The 20,441-nt window shown below is 41.9% G+C and overlaps 1 protein-coding gene across 1 annotated transcript; it reads left to right on the top strand.

Moving 5' to 3' along the window:
* Positions 1-629: 629 nt before the first annotated feature.
* Positions 630-20,124, top strand: LOC146973279 (atlastin-2-like). Its single transcript, XM_085799614.1, has 14 exons — positions 630-713; positions 6,424-6,590; positions 8,092-8,304; positions 11,019-11,150; positions 11,791-11,895; positions 12,010-12,060; positions 12,154-12,210; positions 12,410-12,502; positions 12,787-12,925; positions 13,048-13,175; positions 13,565-13,621; positions 13,743-13,814; positions 14,601-15,032; positions 17,779-20,124. Exons 1-14 carry the CDS (start codon positions 641-643, stop codon positions 17,896-17,898), a joined length of 1,839 nt encoding a protein of 612 aa, XP_085655740.1. The 5' UTR covers positions 630-640; the 3' UTR covers positions 17,899-20,124.
* The last annotated feature ends 317 nt before the right edge of the window (positions 20,125-20,441 follow it).

Here is a 20,441-nt window from a genome sequence, read left to right as displayed (position 1 = left end):
GCTGTTATAGGCCTACATTTAAAAACATATTATCTTCTCTTTTATTGAAAGTTGATTTTACATTGCAACAACAATTATTGACTATACTATAATTAACTATAAATAACCCTCTAACATTACTTATAGTTGTTTATGTACCATTAAATCTACTGACTTACTGTGATAGTGTTAAAATATAATGGTTCCCCACTCCCTACTACAAAAGTCTAAATTATTGTGAGATTATGGGACATCAAGAGAATAATAATTAAAAAAAGAAAGAAAAATCTGGTGAATTAGACCTAAATGCATTTCCTTTGCTAAAACACCCACATTTTCAAAAACAATACAGGATATGACCTTGGTTCCCTGCCTGGGGCAATATCCATACAGGGGTGCGGAATTCTTCGTTACGCCCCTGCACTCAGAACCGCAGGCAATATAAAGTAATTTAAAACTCACGTGAGGATGGTGTATATGAGTATTTACAAAACAAACATGAGTATAAATGTGGTGAAAGAAAAAAAAAGAAAAGAAAAAAAAACAACAACTAGCGTGCATGCTGCTTGTGTAGTTGACCCAGCTGCGGCAGCCTCGCGGGGCAGTATGAAGGGAAGAAAGAAGCTTCTCTGACGTCAGCCACAGATATCAGTAGTCCAAGATGGCGGAGGTGAGCGGGTTGAGGAGCAGAAATCACTTCGAGTCCAGCCGCAAAAGCCGAGCCGTTGACGAAGGTAAACAGCGGCTATTGACTTTATCGAGTGTCCGAGTGTGTGTAGTGTGTACGTGAACCGATACGGGGACAAGAAGCCCGAGCTGAGCTGAAGGGGGAGTTAAAATGTAAAGTGTTTTTGTTTCTGTCTGTCTTTGTCTTCGGCAAACTCTCCAAAGCTTTTACCGTTAGCCAGTGTTGTGTGTGTTGTCAGTTGGAAACCGGACCCGCGGTGTTCTAACTAACGTGGTTACCATGCTACAACAACACTCCACTCGACCGTTAAACTAACGCCATCAACACCGTTCAAACTATTTTAAAATTAACTACACGGAAGTACGTTGGTAGTGTGAAAACATGCTCTCTGTTTCTCTCTCGCTGTGTGGGACTCTTTGGGGGTTTTGAAAACTAATTCTGACCCGGATACAAAAATTCAAACGCGACACCTGTCGGCTCATTTTGTGTCCGACCGAGCCGTCACTTTCACCTGGCCCCGGGACAGGAGGACCAGGACCGGCGGGGTTTATCCGTGTGCTTGCCTGCCTAACCATAACGCGTGCCAGTAGTTTCCTTTTTGTTCAGATTAGGAATTACTTTATTGATCTTTTTATTGATTTTCCTTCGTTACAAACTCCTGAGCTGTTGCCATCAGGCAGGAGATAACGTTAGGCTACAGGGCTCTTAAGGACAAATACCCAAGACAAGAGCCATTGATGCCCTGAATGCACCTAAACCAATGTGCAATATGTAGCTATGGTGTGTGTGAGATTAAAAAAAAAATATCTAAAATTATCTATAATAATTTAAAAAAAGAAAATACGTTTTTTTTAAATCTATTTATTCTTTCTGCACGTATGGGATTGCAACCATTTCCGTTGTACTTGTGCAATGACAATAATAAAGTCTAAGCCTAAGAGGAAAATCAACAAAAAGAGTGATTAATATATTAATATAGAGGTGAACAGGATCTAAATAATACTAAAATTAAAGAGAACAGAAGAAAATAAGATAAAATAGAATAAGACTAACTAAAAATATAATAATTCACATATGTAGGCTACATCTTTGTGTACTTTTGTTTCCTTTTCCTTTTGTGTACTTTGTAACTGTCTACCAGCTTGTACCAGTTTGCTGTAAAGGGGTTTTCACATACGTTAATCTTCTCATCCCACTAATGACTCGGATATTTTTAAGTGGCCTATTATTAGTCTGTTCAGTTTGCCTGGAGAGGACTTATCCCCGTAATTGCAAGGCTAATTTTGTCCACTGAATATAACAAGATGTGTTAGTGTGTAGTCTTTTCATATATAAATACAAGGAGAAGTTCACACTATTATCACAAGTCTGTCTTTTAAACACTTGTCAGGTGCTCACATTCCCACTGAAACAGGTTTAATTAGCTCTGATCAATGCAAGTGATAGGACCAAATCACCAAATACTAATGAGAATTTAGCAGTCTGGTAATGTAAGATATATAGAGGAGCATCTGCTCTGCAACAAGTGGTCAATTAAATTTAGTATTGAATATTATCCCAGTCAATTGTTCAACAACAAATGACGTATATCATTCTCAAAAATGAGGAAATAGCCTATGCTTTTGGTTGTCACACATTGTAGTGAAACTGAAACGTTTTGTTGCTGTTGCTCAGACAGCACTTTTTTTTCCAGTCTAGCTTGACTAGTTCAAACGTCTATAGATCCAAAATAAACTCTGGAACTGTGGATTTTGTCCCCAGTCTTTTTTCTTTCTTTTTTTTTTTTACTTAAGTGGGAACTTAATTGTGAACCCATCCATGAATCACAACAGAACAAATCAACTTGTCTTTCTTTCCTGTTGCGTATGTTCTTTACAGTTTTGACAGGGTGTTCAACTCGGTTTAATATTTAATGTTAGTTTGTGAACAGGAATATGATGTTGTTTTCCTAAGATTTTCAAAGTAAATAAGAAAATGACCCCTTTGTGCCTTGTTAAACTTGAGCTTTAGTGGTTTAGGGTTTTCTTTCAGAAACTATGACATAGCCTAAACCGTATAAATATTGATCTCTCACCGCATTACAGTGCTGCCATCCTTGAACAGGATTTAGCCTAAAGCATTACAAGCACTTTGTAGAGCCAACTAAATTTACTTGGAAATGAGCTACTTCCTGCCTCTAAATTATGTGGCTTATCTAAAGTGATGGTAAACAGTTTCCTTTCAGTTTAGGAGCTTGGGTCGGACAAATCTGAAGATGTCACCGTCACAGACACAGGCCTGTTTCTTAACTGAAAGAACAATCTGCAGATTAATCAATAAAAAGAGCAATTTTCCCTTTTAGCTTCAGTATATTGTGAAAACCAGCCAGTTTTACTCATTAACATACTGTTACCCTTCTCTGAACCTTGTCCAGTCTGGTAAGCAAATGGTTAATAGTCATTCTCCAGGGCTCATCGCTGATATAGGAGTCCCTTATCATGATAACCCTTATGTCTACTTTCATCCAAGTCAGCTGACTCTGTGGAAACACCATTCACTGACCGAGTCCACTCTTAATCTTGACTTTGTCCTCACACAGTCTCCCGATTGGCCTGCTTCTTGCTGCAACTAAACATTTGCCCTGCTTGACTCGGGTCCAAAGAGGCCGAGTCAGGTTTGTCGTTTGGGTGCTGCTGGTGTGCAGGCAGGGAAGTCAGTGCACCTGCATCTTAATCAGCTACAGTCGATCGCTTGCTTGCTCTCTTTCATAAACTCTGCCTCTGCAGCGGTCTTCTTGTCTCCACATCGAATAAACAACTAAATAACACAATTTCTCCCCCCAAATTACTTTAAATGCGCAGCCTGTGAGAGTCACAAGGAAGGCTAGAGGAGCATGTTGAAACCCTGCTTGAGAAGCTCTGGCATTAATGATCAGTGTTGCAACAGTAGAGATTTTTGCATAAATTGTGCCTGCTTTCCAAATACTTAAAGTGCCAGTCCTCTCCATTGCTTTCCAAATGAAAATGTCAAACGTTGTTGTAATTTACAGGGAATCTGCAAATATCTTGCATAATCTTTCTTGCTGAGTATTTTTCTCTGTGTTGCAACTTTACTCCCAATGGCTTTTTTCAATTTAACACTTCACTAAACCTCTTTTAAAGGCCAGTGAAATTGCCTTTTTTAAAGTGTGAAACCTCCCGTATTTAGACAGCTGCTCCAGATAAGTGGACCAAGGCCGTATCAAAAGTCTGCGTCAGGTATAATAAGTGCAGGAGTCCAGGGAAAGGGAAAGGGGAGCTGATCTGGGACGCAGTGCTGAGATGTAGGCTGGCTTCCACACAGACGCACACTGTTCATGCCATGCATAGTTAAAGATAGGAGCCCATCAGATCTGGAAGTGGATGTGTGTGTGTGCGTCGTACTGCACAAACTCATCCCTCATTCGTAACTTTCTGTGTGTGTGTGTGTGTGTGTGGAGTGTATGGGCAAGAAAACATGTAGGCCAGGCAACTAACATCTGCTCAGTGCCTCCATAAGATAAAAAAAAAAAAATAAGGTGGCTAATTTTAGTCCTGCCCTCCTTTTTCTGAAAGCCGAGGAGTAGGACAAGTGCATCAGCCACTTTATCATGAAGTGTGAGAGTAATGGTGAGTGCATATCAGCAAAGCTAATGGTTTTTCATGGGCTGTTTATGCCTCCTTGCTACTTATTGTGCTTTTTTTTTTTTTTTTCTTCCCTCGCACACATTTCTGCTGCAGCACAGACTCCTCGCTCGCAGCCCGGGCAGAATAGTGTCTTTGTGTGAGTCTCCTCTATGGCTGCAGTCTGTGTGCCACTTCATCCTGCTGAGTGCTGCTCTGGGTTGGATGGGAACCTTGCACTGCCACAGATTGAGGAAACATGCAGGGCTAATAGTGTGTTTGTGTGTGTGTGTGTGTGTGTGTGTGTGCGCGCTGAGCAGATTACTGTAACTGCACCAGTGTTTACAGCAGCTCTTCAAACAGCAGCTCAGCATTGTTGCTGCACTGTGGGGATCTGCAGCACTCTGCAGGTCGATGATGTTTCAATATCCATTTTTAAAGTTGTTCGTTTGTGCAAGGACAACAACTTTTTTTCTCATTAATTATTCAGACTGTACAATATTGAAAAAATAAGCAATTTGATGGCTTTTTCATCTTTAACTACAAGAATTTTTCACAGGCACTTTCGGCCTACTTGAGATCAAATTGCGCTGTTTGTGGCTCCTAGATGATAACCAAAACAATATTTAATCACACCTGTGTGGATTTATTTATATTTTGTTAAATGAATATCTTTGAACTGTAGTTTGGGCAAAACTGGTTTGAAGATGGTTTAGAAGATGAATAAGCCAGGGGACAGAATTTGAGGAAATAATCAGCAGGTTGCTGGTAATGACAATTATCAGTAGTTGCTTGCAGCCCTAATCGGCATCTGTGTGGCTAATTAGTGGAGGGTAAATTAAAAGTTTCCAAATGCATGTCTTCATTATCGTGTGTGCCATCTTTATTTGCCATCAGAGTGTGTTTGGTTACGGGTGGTGTATTCAAGGTCTGTCTGCGTCTGTGATGTGATATTAACATGAGCTTGTAGCACTGGTTTCTTCAGATGTGTAAGCTACATTTTATAACTGGGACACCCTGTGGACATCAGTGACAGAAGGTACAAGTCCTGTGCTTTAACAAGGACAGAAACCAAATTGAAAGGCATCGTTCCTGCTGCTTTGCTGAAACCTGATTTGAATGTGGTGGAGGCACATCTTGGTACGTTTCGATGGATAATCATTGACGTATTTGAATGAGCAAATGTGTAGTAGGCAGCCTACGTGTTGTTCTACCTGTTGAGTAGACTTTATGTCAGGTACGTGGCCGTGGAAGTTGTACAGTATTTATCTGCACCAGTGGTGTCATGTGAACACATTTTCCTTAAGGATAGAAAGCAGGGGATGATGAAGAGTTGCATTAATCAATAGATCTACAGAAAAATAATATTTTAGATAATTGACTGACTGGTCATATTTCAAGCCAAAAAATACAAAAAAGGATCATCCTTGTCCCAGTTTCTGGATTATGAGCTATTTTTCCCTTTTCTCTAACAGATTGCCTAGGAACTTTGTTGGGAAATTTTATAGACAAACCATTTACAGATAAAATCATCCGCAAATTCATCAAAAATATTTGTAAGCTGCAACTCTGAAAGTAACAGGCTTCTCATCTGGTACTGTGTTAGTAAACTGCTGCTGTGGCACTGTGACTTTGAGAGATGATGACATTTGAAGAGAAACATGTGCTTTAGATTCAAGGGAAAGACCTTTACAGATGCATCAGAAAAACAGAGAGAGAGAGGGGAAAAAAGTGAAAACACTGTCCTTGTTGCCACTTTTTTTTATGTCCTTTTTCAGTGCAAGGCTATTTTCAAGCTTGACCTAGATGGGTAGACCAGAGTGGATAAAAGTATTTAGCCCAGCAGCACAGTATGCTGGAAAGATTCCTGTCCATGGTTTGACCCATGTAGGGCATTACACGTTCTCTTTAACTCAAAACAATAGTCAGTCTCTCACATAACCAAAATTACTACAATGAAACTCGCTCCTTTAGAAAAGCAGTTTTTGTTCTTACCACATAACCCCAGCTCCACATTCCTCTCTTCCTCCTCCTCACTTTACATCCCTCATGCAGCAGCACCAACATGCAGCATGGAGTTGTGTATCAGTGTAACTTTATCTTTCCTCTCTCTACTTTCTTTTTTCTTCTCCAAAGGCTTGAGCGGTGTGGAAGATGTTCCTATTTTTCGGCATAAACAGAAGCCCCCTTTAGCCAAGCCCGAAGACCTGGAGGATGAGTTTCTTCCCAGGAGGACGTCCTCGAACTCGGGCAAAAACACCAGCCTCACCCCCTCACCAGATGAAGGGATTCACGAAGATGAGGTGAAGAGTTGATGCATTTCCTCCCAAATTGTTTTCTACTGACAAGCACACACTTTCATTTATGACTACAAACCAAACATTTTAAAGGGATAGTTTTTCTTTCAGCATTTTGGCAAATTTGCCTATTGCTGTGCATGTTGTTTTGAGATCGACGTGAGCTGCTCAGTGAACACAATAGAGGTGAAAGATACAAGGTCCCCTGTCCCTCATCAAACTCATCAAACTCATCAAATACACAATCCAACAACTCCAAAACGCTCTTTTGGAGAAGTCGTGACCTGCACATTCACCACGCTATGAAAAAATCATGTAACATTACGAGAGGGAAATGCAAAAGTACCGTTCACCTCCATTGTATTTGCTGAGCAGCTTGCGTCTCTGCCCCGCCGATCTAAAAACAACATGCACCGATAGGTAGTGAACCCACCTCTATGACTATTGGGATTATGGCAGTAGGTGAATTCGCTAAAATGTTGAACTTTCCCTTTAAAGACCATTCATTAAAGCAGATATCAGTGGAATGTTTTTGTTAATATAAGTCCTAAATAGTCCTATTTCCGTCAGCAATCACTTACATGAAGTATTTCAGCCTAAACACGAGTCTCTCCGTCACTCTGCTCTGCTGTAACCCGAGGAGAAAATTTTCCTTGTGGGATACAAGTGTTATCCAATGAGGGGAGAGAACGGCATGAAGGGCTGTGTGTGCAGCCAAGGGATGCGCGTGAATGTGGTGACGTAGCACGAGGACCAATTGATGCCTGACAAGGGCGGGGGGCTGCTAACTCATGGTGCGTTCAAGGAAACTCGTACTTTGTGTTTTTCCTTCCTGTGAAGTCATACCAGTTCGATCTGGTACGAGTTCACGGGTCGGAAGTTACGAGTGGCCGTTATAGGGAACTTTCACAGACAACAGGACGGTAAAAACACGAGCTACGGGTTACCTGGAACGCTACCAAGTCGTAGTTGTGACTTGAAGCTGTAACTTACGGTTTCAAAAGCCTGCCTTGAACACAGCATTAGCCGAAACGGCCGTGCCACTGATATCTGCTTTAAAGGCAGTTGGTGTTGTTGTTGAAAATTGTTTCCTGGATTTCTCATGGAGGTGTTTGATCTGTAAAGAAAAGAACATAATTTCACTGAGTCTAGTGAATTCCTCAAGTAGCTTTTTTCCAAACCTACTTTACTATGATCTAAGCAGCAGAACACATTGTAGAAGCTGAAACTATCAAACTATCCTAATATCCCCAAGGCTTTTTATTCTCAAGGGGGAAAAAAAACAAATACTCTGCTCTTCTACTCAGAAAATCCTGAATTCAAGCTGCGTCTTTGCTTTCTACCAGACTCCCTGTTGCTCTGTTGTCTGAGTTGCCTCAGTGTAATTTTCAGTTCCTCCGTCTCCTCCATCAAACTTGCCTCGTCAGCACAGTGGTATCACATGAACCACTCTCAATGCCCCCGAGAGCTGTCTGTCTGACTGATTTCAAACTAATGTCCTCCTCAGGCCGTGATAGAGGAAGAGAAGGCCAGGCCCATCCAGATCGTCCTGGCCAACGAGGATGAGCACAGCTTTGAGCTGGACGCCGCGGCGCTGGAGAAGATCCTGCTGCAAGATCACGTGAAGGACCTGAAAGTGGTGGTTGTGTCTGTGGCCGGTGCTTTCCGCAAGGGCAAGTCCTTCCTGCTGGACTTCATGCTGCGGTTCATGCACTGTCAGGTGAGGTGATGCGTGGTTTTCATACTGTTTCTATTGATCTGTTGAAGAATCACAGCGGTTTTTATACAAAGACACGTTTAGTTATTCACTTCATGAATTTTGTATAGTGTAGCGGCCACTTTCTTGGTGAGAGCAGACTGGAGGCAATTACAACAATTTATTTTCTCTCTCTCTTACTCAACACTATTTGGACTAGACCAACCAAACCTATATATGAACCATATATCTGTATGCTCATTTCCCATACCATTTAAAGATGTTTACATATGATGCATTTATTGCAACCATCCCATCATTTTAGTTCAGAGGCCACATACAGCACAATTCGATCTCAAGTGGGCTGGACAATTAAAATAATAGCATAATAACCTATAAATATTGAGGGCTCTAAATTTTTCCCTTTGTTTTAGTGCAAAGAAGTACAAGTATAAGATGTTCACAGTTAATAACTATTCTTTTACAAAACATTTTTTAACAACCTGGAATTTCTTAAGGAAAATACCTGCAATTTCAACAATATTATGCCTCTTCTGTCTCTGTAATTTTCCACACTTGGCAAATTTATCCCATGAGCCGGATTGGACCCTCTGATGGGCCGGTTTTGGCCCGCAAGCCACACGTTTGACGCCCCTGCTCTACAATGTACTGTAATGCAATACTGTAATCAAATATGTTTATATTTTTAAAGTGATAGGAGAAGGTATTATATTTAGAGGTGTTTCTACTTTTTTTGTCCTCCCTATTTTCAAATATGAGGGTGACAGAGGACAGGGGGTAACTCCCTATGAACTCAATGCTCAAAGACAATTAAATGATAAACTGAATATCACAGGCATCATAAAAGTTAACCACATTGGAACCGTTGTGTTACATCAGGCTTGACAGGTGTACTTTTAAAGTTGGTACACAGTGTCGTAAGTTCATTCAAGGTAATTATTCTCAGTTGTACCAGTTGTGAGAGTCCCCTGCTGGAGGGGTGTTTACATGTGCTAAGTGAATCTACCACAGCTCGTGCCGCCTCCTGTGGGGCCTTAATATTATTTTGTAACGTTTGCAGTCGGTTGAGATTGTGAAAACAGGTGGACTAGATGACGCGCAGCAGATGAGATCACAGCGTGTGTGACAAGCAAAGACAAGTGTCTCCTGTCGGGTCTCATACTGAGACTCTTACTCAGCCGGGTGAATAAGATGAACACGAACTTGGTGCATCAATAAAACAAGAAAGGTTTAACAAGTCTCCACCTGTTAGGTACACAAGTGTTGTACTTTTCTTTATTGCTCAGAGTAATTATGTTGTCTTTTCAAGAGAGTGTGTGTAGAGTCTGTCCTTTTGTTGGTGACATGCAACTTTCACAAAGCAGTGAATTTACATACCCATATAATTCATACACGCAGACGCACTCCTGTGAAGGTCTAATAACTTTGTGCGACACATCAACAACTAGTCCTCCAGTGCTACTAGCAGCAGCAGCAGCAGCAGCAGCTTAGTTGCCACACAGGATCAGCCAGTATCACCTTACACTCACTTGCGTACACCCACAGAAAAGATGGAGGAATGTAACGACCCTTTCTCACAGCTGTTAGGCAGCATGAACACGGCTATTCATGCAAGTCTGACCAGATCTGCACGTGTTCACATTTTTCCCCTTCACACCGAGGCTATTTATTCACCCCGTGCCTCTTTTATATTGAATTATATACTGTACCACAGTCAGAGCAGTAAATCGTAAACCACAGACATGTGTTTATGTGGAGTATCGTTGCACTGCAGGTATTTGTTTTTAATCAAATGACAAACTATCATCTTGCCCGGTCATAAGATAGTGGTCAGTTATGCAAGAGAGATCCGCTGTGATGTGATGTCGTCACCAGGAATCAGTGCTGGTTTTTGTTTTGAGTTGCAAATCAGGTGTTTGCTCTTCAGCCTTATTTATACGTTTCCTGTTTGTGGTTCTCTCCATATGCCAGACAGAAATATAGGCAAGGGCACAATGTGTCCCTGTTAGTTGAAGCTCCTTTTTTGTTTTTGTTTGGAGGGGGGTTAGACACCATGATGACAGTATTATTATTTTTAAATAACTTTAATTGAGGCATTTTCGGTTATAAAGGCAAAAGTTTACATACATACAAACATATCAATTCTCGTAAACATAATCCCATACTAGTTCCCTCCCCGTATACGACTCCCTTGGGACAAGAAAAAAAAAAAAAAGATCCTATGCTGCAATGCGGGTGTCCAAGTGTGACATCAATGGGCTAGTCAGACAGGTTGACAAGAGAAAAGTACTTATATAACATGATTAGCTAGAGATTTAACTTCTTTACACACTCAATAAAGGGAAACAACACTCTAGTGTATGTATGTCATGACTATATTTGATTAAAAATACATTAAATACTTTTTCTGGATCAGTCACAGACAAACACACACTCTTTTTTTCTCTGATGAGGGTGATTTTAAGATAAAGCACAACAGCAGCTATTGGTGAAGTTACATTTCCTCATGTATTGATCTGAGCCAAAAGCTTGTGAACTTCAGTCTATTGCCCTGTGGCCCTTTTTTTTCACTCCTCCTCCTCCCGACCCATTATCTCATACTGTATTTGCTCTCTCGACCCCTGTTGATCGTCTGTCTGTCTGTCTTTTGCTCCCTTACCCAATCCTCATCTCTTCCCTTATTTCTCTTCCTCCTTTTTTCCTCCCTCTTCGTTCAGGGTGAGACGTGGATGGGGGGTGATGATGAGCCCCTGACAGGCTTCACCTGGAGGGGAGGCTGCGAGAGGGAGACCACAGGAATTCAGATCTGGAGCGAAGTGTTTGTGGTCGACAAGCCAGACGGCAGCAAGGTAGACGTCTGACAAACAAAGCACAAAGTCCTGAAATGAACCTCATGTGAAATTAAATGTTGTTAGATTGAGTTTAAGTTTATTTTTGGTCAATTAAGAACAACTCATTATGGGGTGAAATGCATTGAGTCAGTAAAACATGGACCAAAAAGTTTCTAGGCTACCCTTTTGACATCAAGATGTGCAAGTACAGGATGAAGATAAAAAGCAAAAAAAAACAAAACAAGACAAAACTGGACAGAATAAATATTATGAAGACTAAGAACAAACAAGCTTGACTTCCAGGTTCTCCAATGTGTCACGATAAAGCCCTATTTGTCAATTATGTTGGATTTATACATTTTCTTTAATTGATAGTCAAGATTATTCCAAAGATTTACTCCCTTTACAGATATGTAGTGACTTTCATGTTACTTTTTTTTTAAAGATGCAAAATCCTCTTAGAAATCCTCTTTGTGCTGGCTCTTTCTTGGCCTAAACACAACGCAGGAGCAGGTGGTTGTGTACTTTATACATAGTTAGATATGACTTGACATGTAAGAATTCAAAATTTCAAGAAGCAAATACACATAAAAACACACTCTGCTTGTCTACAAGATGAATTTTATGATGATACATTTGTTGTATCCTGTCCCAACAGGTAGCCGTTCTCCTGGTCGACACTCAGGGAGCGTTTGACAGTCAGTCCACCATAAAGGACTGTGCTACCGTGTTCGCCCTCAGCACGATGACCAGCTCCGTACAGGTGCGAAGCAAAGCACATTTTGTTTTGAGAATAAACCGTTATGTACCGTTGTTTTTATCTCTTAGATTATCAATATTTATGTTTCATATTGTTTTGTTCCTTTTTGTTTTTCAGGTGTACAATCTGTCCCAGAACATACAGGAGGACGACCTGCAGCATCTGCAGGTTTGTCTAACTTCTGGAAAAGAAATCAGCAGTAGAGTCTGTTACAGTTTCTCTCTGTTTTCTGGCTCTAATTAGTTTTTCTCTGGTATGCAGCTCTTCACAGAATATGGTCGTCTGGCAATGGAGGAGATCTACCTGAAACCTTTCCAGGTACTGGCTGCTTCTGCTAACCAAGTGTGCATGCAAGTGATCGGAGCAGAATGAAAGATATGATTTCAATTAGAATAGACAACGGGAACTGTCTGTCTTTCTTTTTTAAAATATTTAAGCATAGAAATCTAATGACATGATCTGATTTTCGCTGTAATTCTTTTCCCCCAAAATAAAGATAGTGTTGCTTGTGTTTCAGTCGCTGATGTTCCTGATTCGGGACTGGAGTTATCCCTATGAACATTACTACGGCCTGGAGGGAGGCAACACCTTCCTGGATAAAAGACTACAGGTGTGAACAACTGTATTTAATCAAGTTGGCAGTTTGGTTTCTAAGTATTCAACATACTTCTGCACATTTATGGAGCAGGTCACAGGTTCACTGTTCCTGCCACACACACACACAGCCAGACACCACACCTCTCTTTGCAAACACACTTAATGACATTATCTGTTCAGGCGTGCACAAATTTGCTCAGCACGACATGTGTGTGCATAGTCGCTCATCAGTCACATCTGACACAGATAAGCTTTTCACTTCCACTGAGAAGAGTATATTGTTGTCTGCTGACACAGGTTAAACAGAACCAACACGAGGAGTTGCAAAACGTCAGGAAGCACATCCACTCCTGCTTCTCCAACATCGGCTGCTTCCTGCTGCCGCATCCTGGCCTCAAGGTGGCCACCAACCCGTACTTTGATGGCAGGCTGAAAGGTGGGAAAACAGGAACATGAACTATGAATGAATAATGAAGAACGATGGCTGAAGGCTGCTTGCTGCTTAAAATGTCATGTGCGCTCCAGTGTGACAATCAGGGTGTGTGTTTTGTGTTTCAGACATCGATGTTGATTTTAAGAGGGAGCTGGCCAGTTTGGTGCCTCTCCTCCTGGCCCCAGAGCGACTGGTAGAGAAGGAGATCGGAGGAAATAAAGTCACCTGCAGAGATCTCCTCGAGTACTTCAAGGTCCGGCAGGATTTTACTTCTCCAGCTTTCACACTGACAAATCACAGGCCGAATATGAAGCTTCAAAACATAAACTCTGCCAACACACAAACAAAAGCCTTAGGGTTAATAAATTAAAAAAATGGCTATGATAGTTAGCCACAGTGGAATAAAAAAAATCTGATACACTATAGAAGAGGAGGAAAGTCAAACCTCCATTTAGTTTAACATGGACACCTAACGGATAGAAGTGAAGAACACAGGTGTGCTTATTCCTACTCACAGTGACTTACAACTGTGTAAGTGTGACACCAGTTTTGTGCCTTAAGTCCTTGTTACTGTGCCAGAATATAGTAACATTGTCCATGAGACACTGGTGTGATCATCTGTATTGTTTTACATTCTTACAGGCTTACATAAAGATCTACCAAGGTGAGGAGCTGCCTCACCCAAAGTCCATGCTGCAGGTTGGTCTCACTCCGAAAACCTGAAGGATCTTCTTGAAGTATTCGTTGAAGAGTTGTGTGTTTTTTTTAAGGATTAATTCTCATCTTGAAACCTGTTCTTTCTTTTTTTCCTGTTTGTCAGGCGACAGCAGAAGCCAACAACTTGACAGCTGTGGCAGGAGCCAAAGACATGTACAGCAAGAACATGGAGCTGGTAGGGACATGTCTGTGTTACACAATCCTCATGAATCACCGTCTTCTCATGAATCACAGTCACTTCAGTTATAATGAAGGTAGCTGAAGTCAGACCATCAGATGTCATTGAGAATGACACCAGGGCGTAGTCATGGCCCACTTTCAGTGTTGTTTACAGGAAACTTGCAGCACTTTAATAGAATAGCAGGACTCTCCAGTCTAATGTTTTTTTTACCAGGAGCACAGAGGCCCCCTAACTTAAAATTTTAGAAGCACAAGCTGAAAATTTAGGGACTCGCACTGTAAATCAACTTGCAAAGCAAATATTCACATTTCCTTTTAATTCATGATCCTCACACACATTTGCCTGACACCTGTAATGACAGATAACAGATTCTTTGAGTCGCCACTTCAATGTTTCCCCAGTTTTTCTTTAAAAGAGGCAAATTTACTGATTGCACATGCACAAGTAGGTGATGTACTGATGTGATGTACTTGCACTGTCTCAAATTTCATGGGCAAAATGCCTCCATTCAGGGTCAGTCTCTGGATCCCTGAATAGTTTAAAATCCTGCAAAATGTGACCTGGTGAATTTTAGTGGTGTGCATCTTCACTGGCCTCACGATTCAATTCGATTACGATTATTAGATTCGGTTCGATTCGATTACACGATAATACACAATACAGCAGCTTCCTTGGAGTCTGAACACACAAAGAAAAAGGGAAAGGCCTATAGCGTACTTAAAGGTGCTTGTCTTCTGTCTTCACCGCCTCCTCAGTCACTGACGTGTCCTTCCTCCTCAGGTCTGTGGCGGGGACAAGCCATACATCGCCCCGGGCGACCTGGAGCGTTGCCACGAGGAGTTTCGCGAGCACTCCGTACGTTTCTTTCGGTCTGTGAAGAAAATGGGCGGCGACGAGTTCTGCCAACGCTACCAGAACCAGCTGGAGTCGGAGCTGGACGAGACCTTCACCAACTTCTCCAAACACAACGACGGCAAAAACATCTTCTACGCGGCGCGCACGCCCGCCACGCTGTTCGCGGTCATGTTCGTCACCTACGTGGTCTCCGGGGTGACGGGCTTCATCGGCCTGAGCACCTTGGCGGTGCTGGCTAACCTGGTCATGGGAGTGGCGCTGCTGTCGCTCTGCGTCTGGGCGTATGTGAAGTACTCCGGAGAGTTTCGGGAGGTGGGAACGTTGATAGACCTGGTGGCCGAGACGCTCTGGGAACAGGTGGGTTGTCGCTGTGTGTGTGTGTATCTGTTATATTCAGACATGAGGTTTATGTTTGGTTTGGTAGAAGTTAATTGATTCAGTTATAAGATAATTTGCACCAGAAGTTTAATAACTTTTTCTTTTTTTTTTTTAACTCTGTATCTGTCTTTAAAAATACAGTATTGGTCAAACTTCATATTGTTTAGATCAGGGGTGTCAAACTCCTTTTAGTTCAGGGGCCACAAACAGCGCAATTTGATCTGATGTGAGCTGGACCAGTAAAATAATAGCGTAATAACCTATAAACAAAGAGAACGCTAAATATTTACCTTTTATTGCAAAGAAGTACACGTACATTATTAAGATTTTTACAGTTAATTAACTGTCCTTTGACAAAACATGATGAACAACCTTAATTTCTTGAGAAAAATATGTGCAACAATATTACAACAATATTATGCCTCTTCTGTCCTCTATGTAATTTAACCACTTAGCAAATTCATCCTGCGGGCCGCACATTTGACACCCCAGTTTAGACCAAAACAAAAAAATAGCTTCTGCACTTAACAATTAAAACAAAAACCAGATTCTACTGGGTAAAATAAGAGTAGAGATTTAACCAGAAATGTGTTAACATGTGCAGGTAGAGTGTGTTTCTCCAACATGTGATGTGTGTTCTGTTGTCCTGTTGTGTTAAAGGATCATCGCTGCATCGATAAACATTATCTGACCTGAGGAAAGTGGGAGATTAGTTTTTGGTTTTTGTTGAAGTTAAAGCTTAAGATTCGAGTGGCATTGTTTTAAATTTTCATTTTCTTTCTTTCCCAGCGTATAACAATATCTAACTGTGCGTGTGTGTGTCAACACCTTCGGATTCTGTTGTTTGTTTGTTTTATTAATTCGATTTTTACATTAAGTTCCTTTTGTTGCCTTTGATTTGTAGGTGTTAAAAAGTCTGAGAAACAAACTCCTATCAGGTTTCCTTCTTCTGCATCCCATCATGCATCTCACCAAGAGAACCATTGTTTGATTTCACCTTTCGGCGCCCCCTCACCTCCCCTCTCCTACCCTCTCCTCACCTCCCCTGCCCTCCGACACTCTGTCAGCACCTCCTGTTATTTTTCTCCTGCTCTCTCCTCATTCCTGGTTCAGTTGTTGACCACAGATTCGGTCGGCGTGTGACAGCGTGAACGTTTGTGTTTCTTATCTCTCTGGAGTTTTATCAGTGTTTGGGATCCACCACAACCTCAGCCCTCGTGTTTCCTCTGACCTCCCCCCTCTCTCCCTCTCTCTGTTTTGTGTTTCTCTCCCCTTCCCCTGCTTCACAGAAGACGATTAGAAAGGTGAGAGGTGCCGGTTCCCGTTTCTCTGCCCTTTTTAACTTCCTGCCTGATTTCCCCTCTCCGTGCCCTCTCCTGTTATTCTCCTCGGTTGACTCCCTTTCCTCGCTACGCATCAACATTTAGCTTTTTTAGATTTCAAAACATTGCGTACATGCAAAAAATATTCCATATTATCACTTCCAGGTTATTTTTGTGAAGACGTCTGTCCACAGAGAAACAACCAAACCACATGAGCACAGCAAATTGTTGTTTTTGTTTTAAACACTTTATTTAGAGCCTTTTTTCAGGTTACAGAACACAAAACAACAGATCAACCCCACCCACCCACTCCCCATAAGGCCAACGAGAAATAACTAACTAAATGAGATATCTACATTGAGATGTACAGTCGCATATACTTACAGTACAATCTAAAGGAAAAAACATGCATATTCCTACCTGCACACTTGTAACTATGCACTCATACTCACACCCATACATGTACACACACACACTACATACATATCCATACTTATACACATGGATATATAGCAAATTGTTTTTAGTTCAGTAAGGAACAGAAAAACATTATTTTATGGCCAAAACTCAACCTGCACCTCCTCCTCCTCCTTTAGCCTCTCCTCTTTTCTTTCTTTTTGCACTTCTGCGTCCTCCTTCCTTTCCCTCACTCCTCTGATTCTGTCACCTCTTGTCCTCTCTCTCTCTCTCTCAGTGTCTATCTATCTGTCTGTCCGTCCGTCCTGTTCCTTGTTTAACTCTCCCGTTCCTCCCTGCTCTCCTCCTCTCAGGTGCTTTCCAAACTCGTGGCGCCCGTGGCGAGGCGCCTGCCGTGGCCCGCCACTCTCCTCCCTTCATTCCCTTCAGGACTGACTCTGGGACTCAGAGCTCTGACTCCCCTCAACAACAACAACAACAACTACAAGAAGACCAACTAGCCGCCGGCCGCCTGCCGCTCTTAGAGACTAGATTTTATTCTCACACTGAACCCACCGCAGCAGTTTTTTTTTCCCGGTTTCCTTCTTGCTCATTTTCAGTCCCACGGTGCCGGATTGTTACTTTAACCTCTGGATGCGGACGCAGAAATCCTCTGAACACTGGCAGGCCAGAGTCACCTCAGGATGCCGCCGCCCAAAACGGTTTCTAACAATCTTTATTCTGGTCAATGTGGAAAGAATAGACACTTTCCTTTTTTTCTATTTGTTGACGGTGTTTTTGTTTCAGTTGAAGAGGTTTTGTTCAGTCGTGTTGTGACGTCCTGTTTTTGTTTTTATTTCTTTTACCTGCCATGTTTTTTCTCTTCCCGAACCTGCTGTCTTTCAGTTTCTCTGTCCTATTTTAAAGTCGGTTTTCAGCCGAGTTGACGTCATCTGTTCTCACATTAAATCTTCTTTGTCTCCCTTTTTTATTTGTGTCTGCTGCAGGTTTTGAAGCCGCTAAGTGAACATTATATGGAGGACAACGTCAGACAGACGGTGGTTAACTCAATCAGAGCCAGCTTGACAGAACAAGGCTCGCAGCACACCAAGTTAAAGACTCACTGACACTCTTCGTCACCCCCCTCCTCCTCCTCCTCATCTCCCCCCCGTCATGTCCACCCCCCCGCCCCGTTCTCACCCACTCGCTCAATGTGTTCAGTCCTAGAACTGTGGAACTAGTTCAACACCAAAGCTTGACCCTCTTTTGTTTATATTTTCCTTCCTGCCCCCCCCCCCCCCCCCTTCTCTTCATCCACAAACGCCCGTCATTAAATCACTGACCCGTTCTCACATGAGCAGCGTGGACCTGTTTGGGCCTCGCGGTGCGTGTGTGTGTCCTGCTCGTCATCGCCCCCCAGTGCCTCGGAGCAGAAACTGCACCTTCAGTATGAGAAGGAGCGGGAGCAGAGACGCACGCCGCCGGCAGCGCTGCCTCTTGCCAAAACAGGACCTGAAGGAAGGTCATCTTCTCCTGTGTGCCACCGCGCTGTGATAGATGCTGTAATACACACACTGTAGGCTGACACACACATACACACACACACACACATATACAGGTTTGCTGGTAGCGGACTGCAACTCGCTTCAGGATTGTTTTGCTGTAATTCAGGGAAAACTGACACCGCTGTGGGCAGCTGTAAATCAACAATGGATGCAAACTGAAAAACAAAAAAACAAAACAAAAAAAAACCGCATTTAATCGTCACGTCTTAGAGGCTGGACGGTTCAGAGCTCAGCGTCCTCTCTTCTCCTCAGCCCGTTGAGTAACGTTTCCTACAAGCACAAGTGACTAATCAACTGACAAAACTAAGAATGAGGCGATTGATTGTTTTTGTTTGTTCGTTCACTGGTTCTACCAAGTAAAAGTAAATGAACTGTACTAATCTAATCGTGGACGAGCTGGAGAGGCTTTTTTTTTAACTGTTGGACAGTAAAGAAATCAAATCTCTGTCTGCTTTTCCTTCTGACGCTCTAGTAGCTCACTCACTCTCCTGCCTGCTTTTCATTCATTCAGTTTCTTCACTAAACTTGCAGAGTGTATGTGTGTGTGAACCAGGTGCATTCATATAATCAAACTGGCCTCAGGTTGCTTCAGGACAGAGCATCTGCACACATCTGTCTCTCCCTTTAATAACTCTGTGATTGTAACACTGAGGAGAGCTGCGGGGGCCTCTCAGCCGAACTTCTGGGTCTGTGTTTGTTTTTTTAATTTCAGAACTGACGTGTTTTATCGGACCTGTAGTGTGTGTGTGTGTGTGTGTGTGTGTGTGGTAGCAGACCTGCCCTCTGCACGCTGTTAGGAGCTGCTGAGTCGTAGCGTTGAGCTTGTGTAAGAGCTTTTAGCGCCCAGCTATAGTCGGGCAGCCAGAGAGCGTTGTCATTTCAAACCATTGTCTCTTCCACTGCCTTTCATCACATCACATCAACACTCAGCTCTGGCTGCTCCCCTCTGCTTTTCTTTTGTTTTTATATAGGAGGCCATAAGTTTGATTCTTTGTTTTTGGAGAAATAAAGACGTATAACTTTTTCTTTCTTTTTTTTTTTAGCTGAAACTTCTCTTAAAGGAATAGTGGACAATGTTTATGTGCTTTCTTGGCAAGAGTTAAGTAAAGATTGATCACACTCATATAATCGTGTCTGTCAGATGAACGTTAAGCTTCATCCAGCAGCTCTTCACCTTGGATCCCCCTGTTTAATTAGCTGCCGGCTGCAGCTTTGTGTTGAATTGACAGACACGAGAGTCGTATTAGTGAACTCATGTCGCTCTGACAACAGATCACCTGACTCTTCATACAATCAGTTCAGCTTCCTTTAAATCGACAACAAAACAGGAATCTGAACGCTCCCCTGTAGTCGACACACTAACAGCTGCATCACATCTGTCTGAGCTCTTTTCTGCATCGATTCCATCCACAGTATTTCTCACCTCAAGCGCCAGTCTCGTACTGTACAGTCTCTCTTTTTTTTCTGTGTTCACATATTACAGACAGGGCATGTATGTCGGATTAAATATTTAAAATGAACTTTGTATACATTTTATAGTGAATCAGTTCACAGTGGCTGTTTTTTTTTTTCCTCTCTTGATCGACTTAACAGTCTGTGGTTTGTTAGAGAGCGATAAGTTGCTGCTGTAGGGTTTACATTAGGATGGACGTTCATAGAAACACGTGTGAATATTTGGATTCTGCTACAAAACTGTTGTGATTGTGGCGAGTGGGTTTGGAGACGATGTCTGTCTGCCTTTTAAAGATATCTCTGGTAATTTATTTTTGAATAAAATGTTTACCTAAATGAATGAAATAAATCATCAATACAATCCTTCTGGCTGCTTTTTGTTTGTTCTTTCTTTCAGAGCTTCTCTTTCATCTCAGAAATCATTCATCCCATTCTTTACATGTTTTCTGTAGAAAATAAGTTAGAAAATGAAGCTACTTATTGTGCAAAGTAACAAAGAATAGAAGTGGAAAAACATGGAAGAACTTTTTTTTTTCCACTGTCTGATCTTTTGACTGATGTTAAATGTAGCATTTTTGAGGAAAATATGAATTGTACATTAAGTTATTGCCTAAAAACTGATGTTGGGAGAATTGTATTTCAGCCCTGAGTAA

This window comes from Trachurus japonicus, chromosome 15 (assembly GCF_045865225.1).
Source record: "Trachurus japonicus isolate A0001 chromosome 15, Traja_1.0".
In the NCBI taxonomy this organism is placed as follows: Eukaryota; Metazoa; Chordata; class Actinopteri; order Carangiformes; family Carangidae; genus Trachurus; species Trachurus japonicus.
Note: the sequence above shows the minus strand (reverse complement) of the source record. Positions and strands in the feature narration are given on the sequence as shown.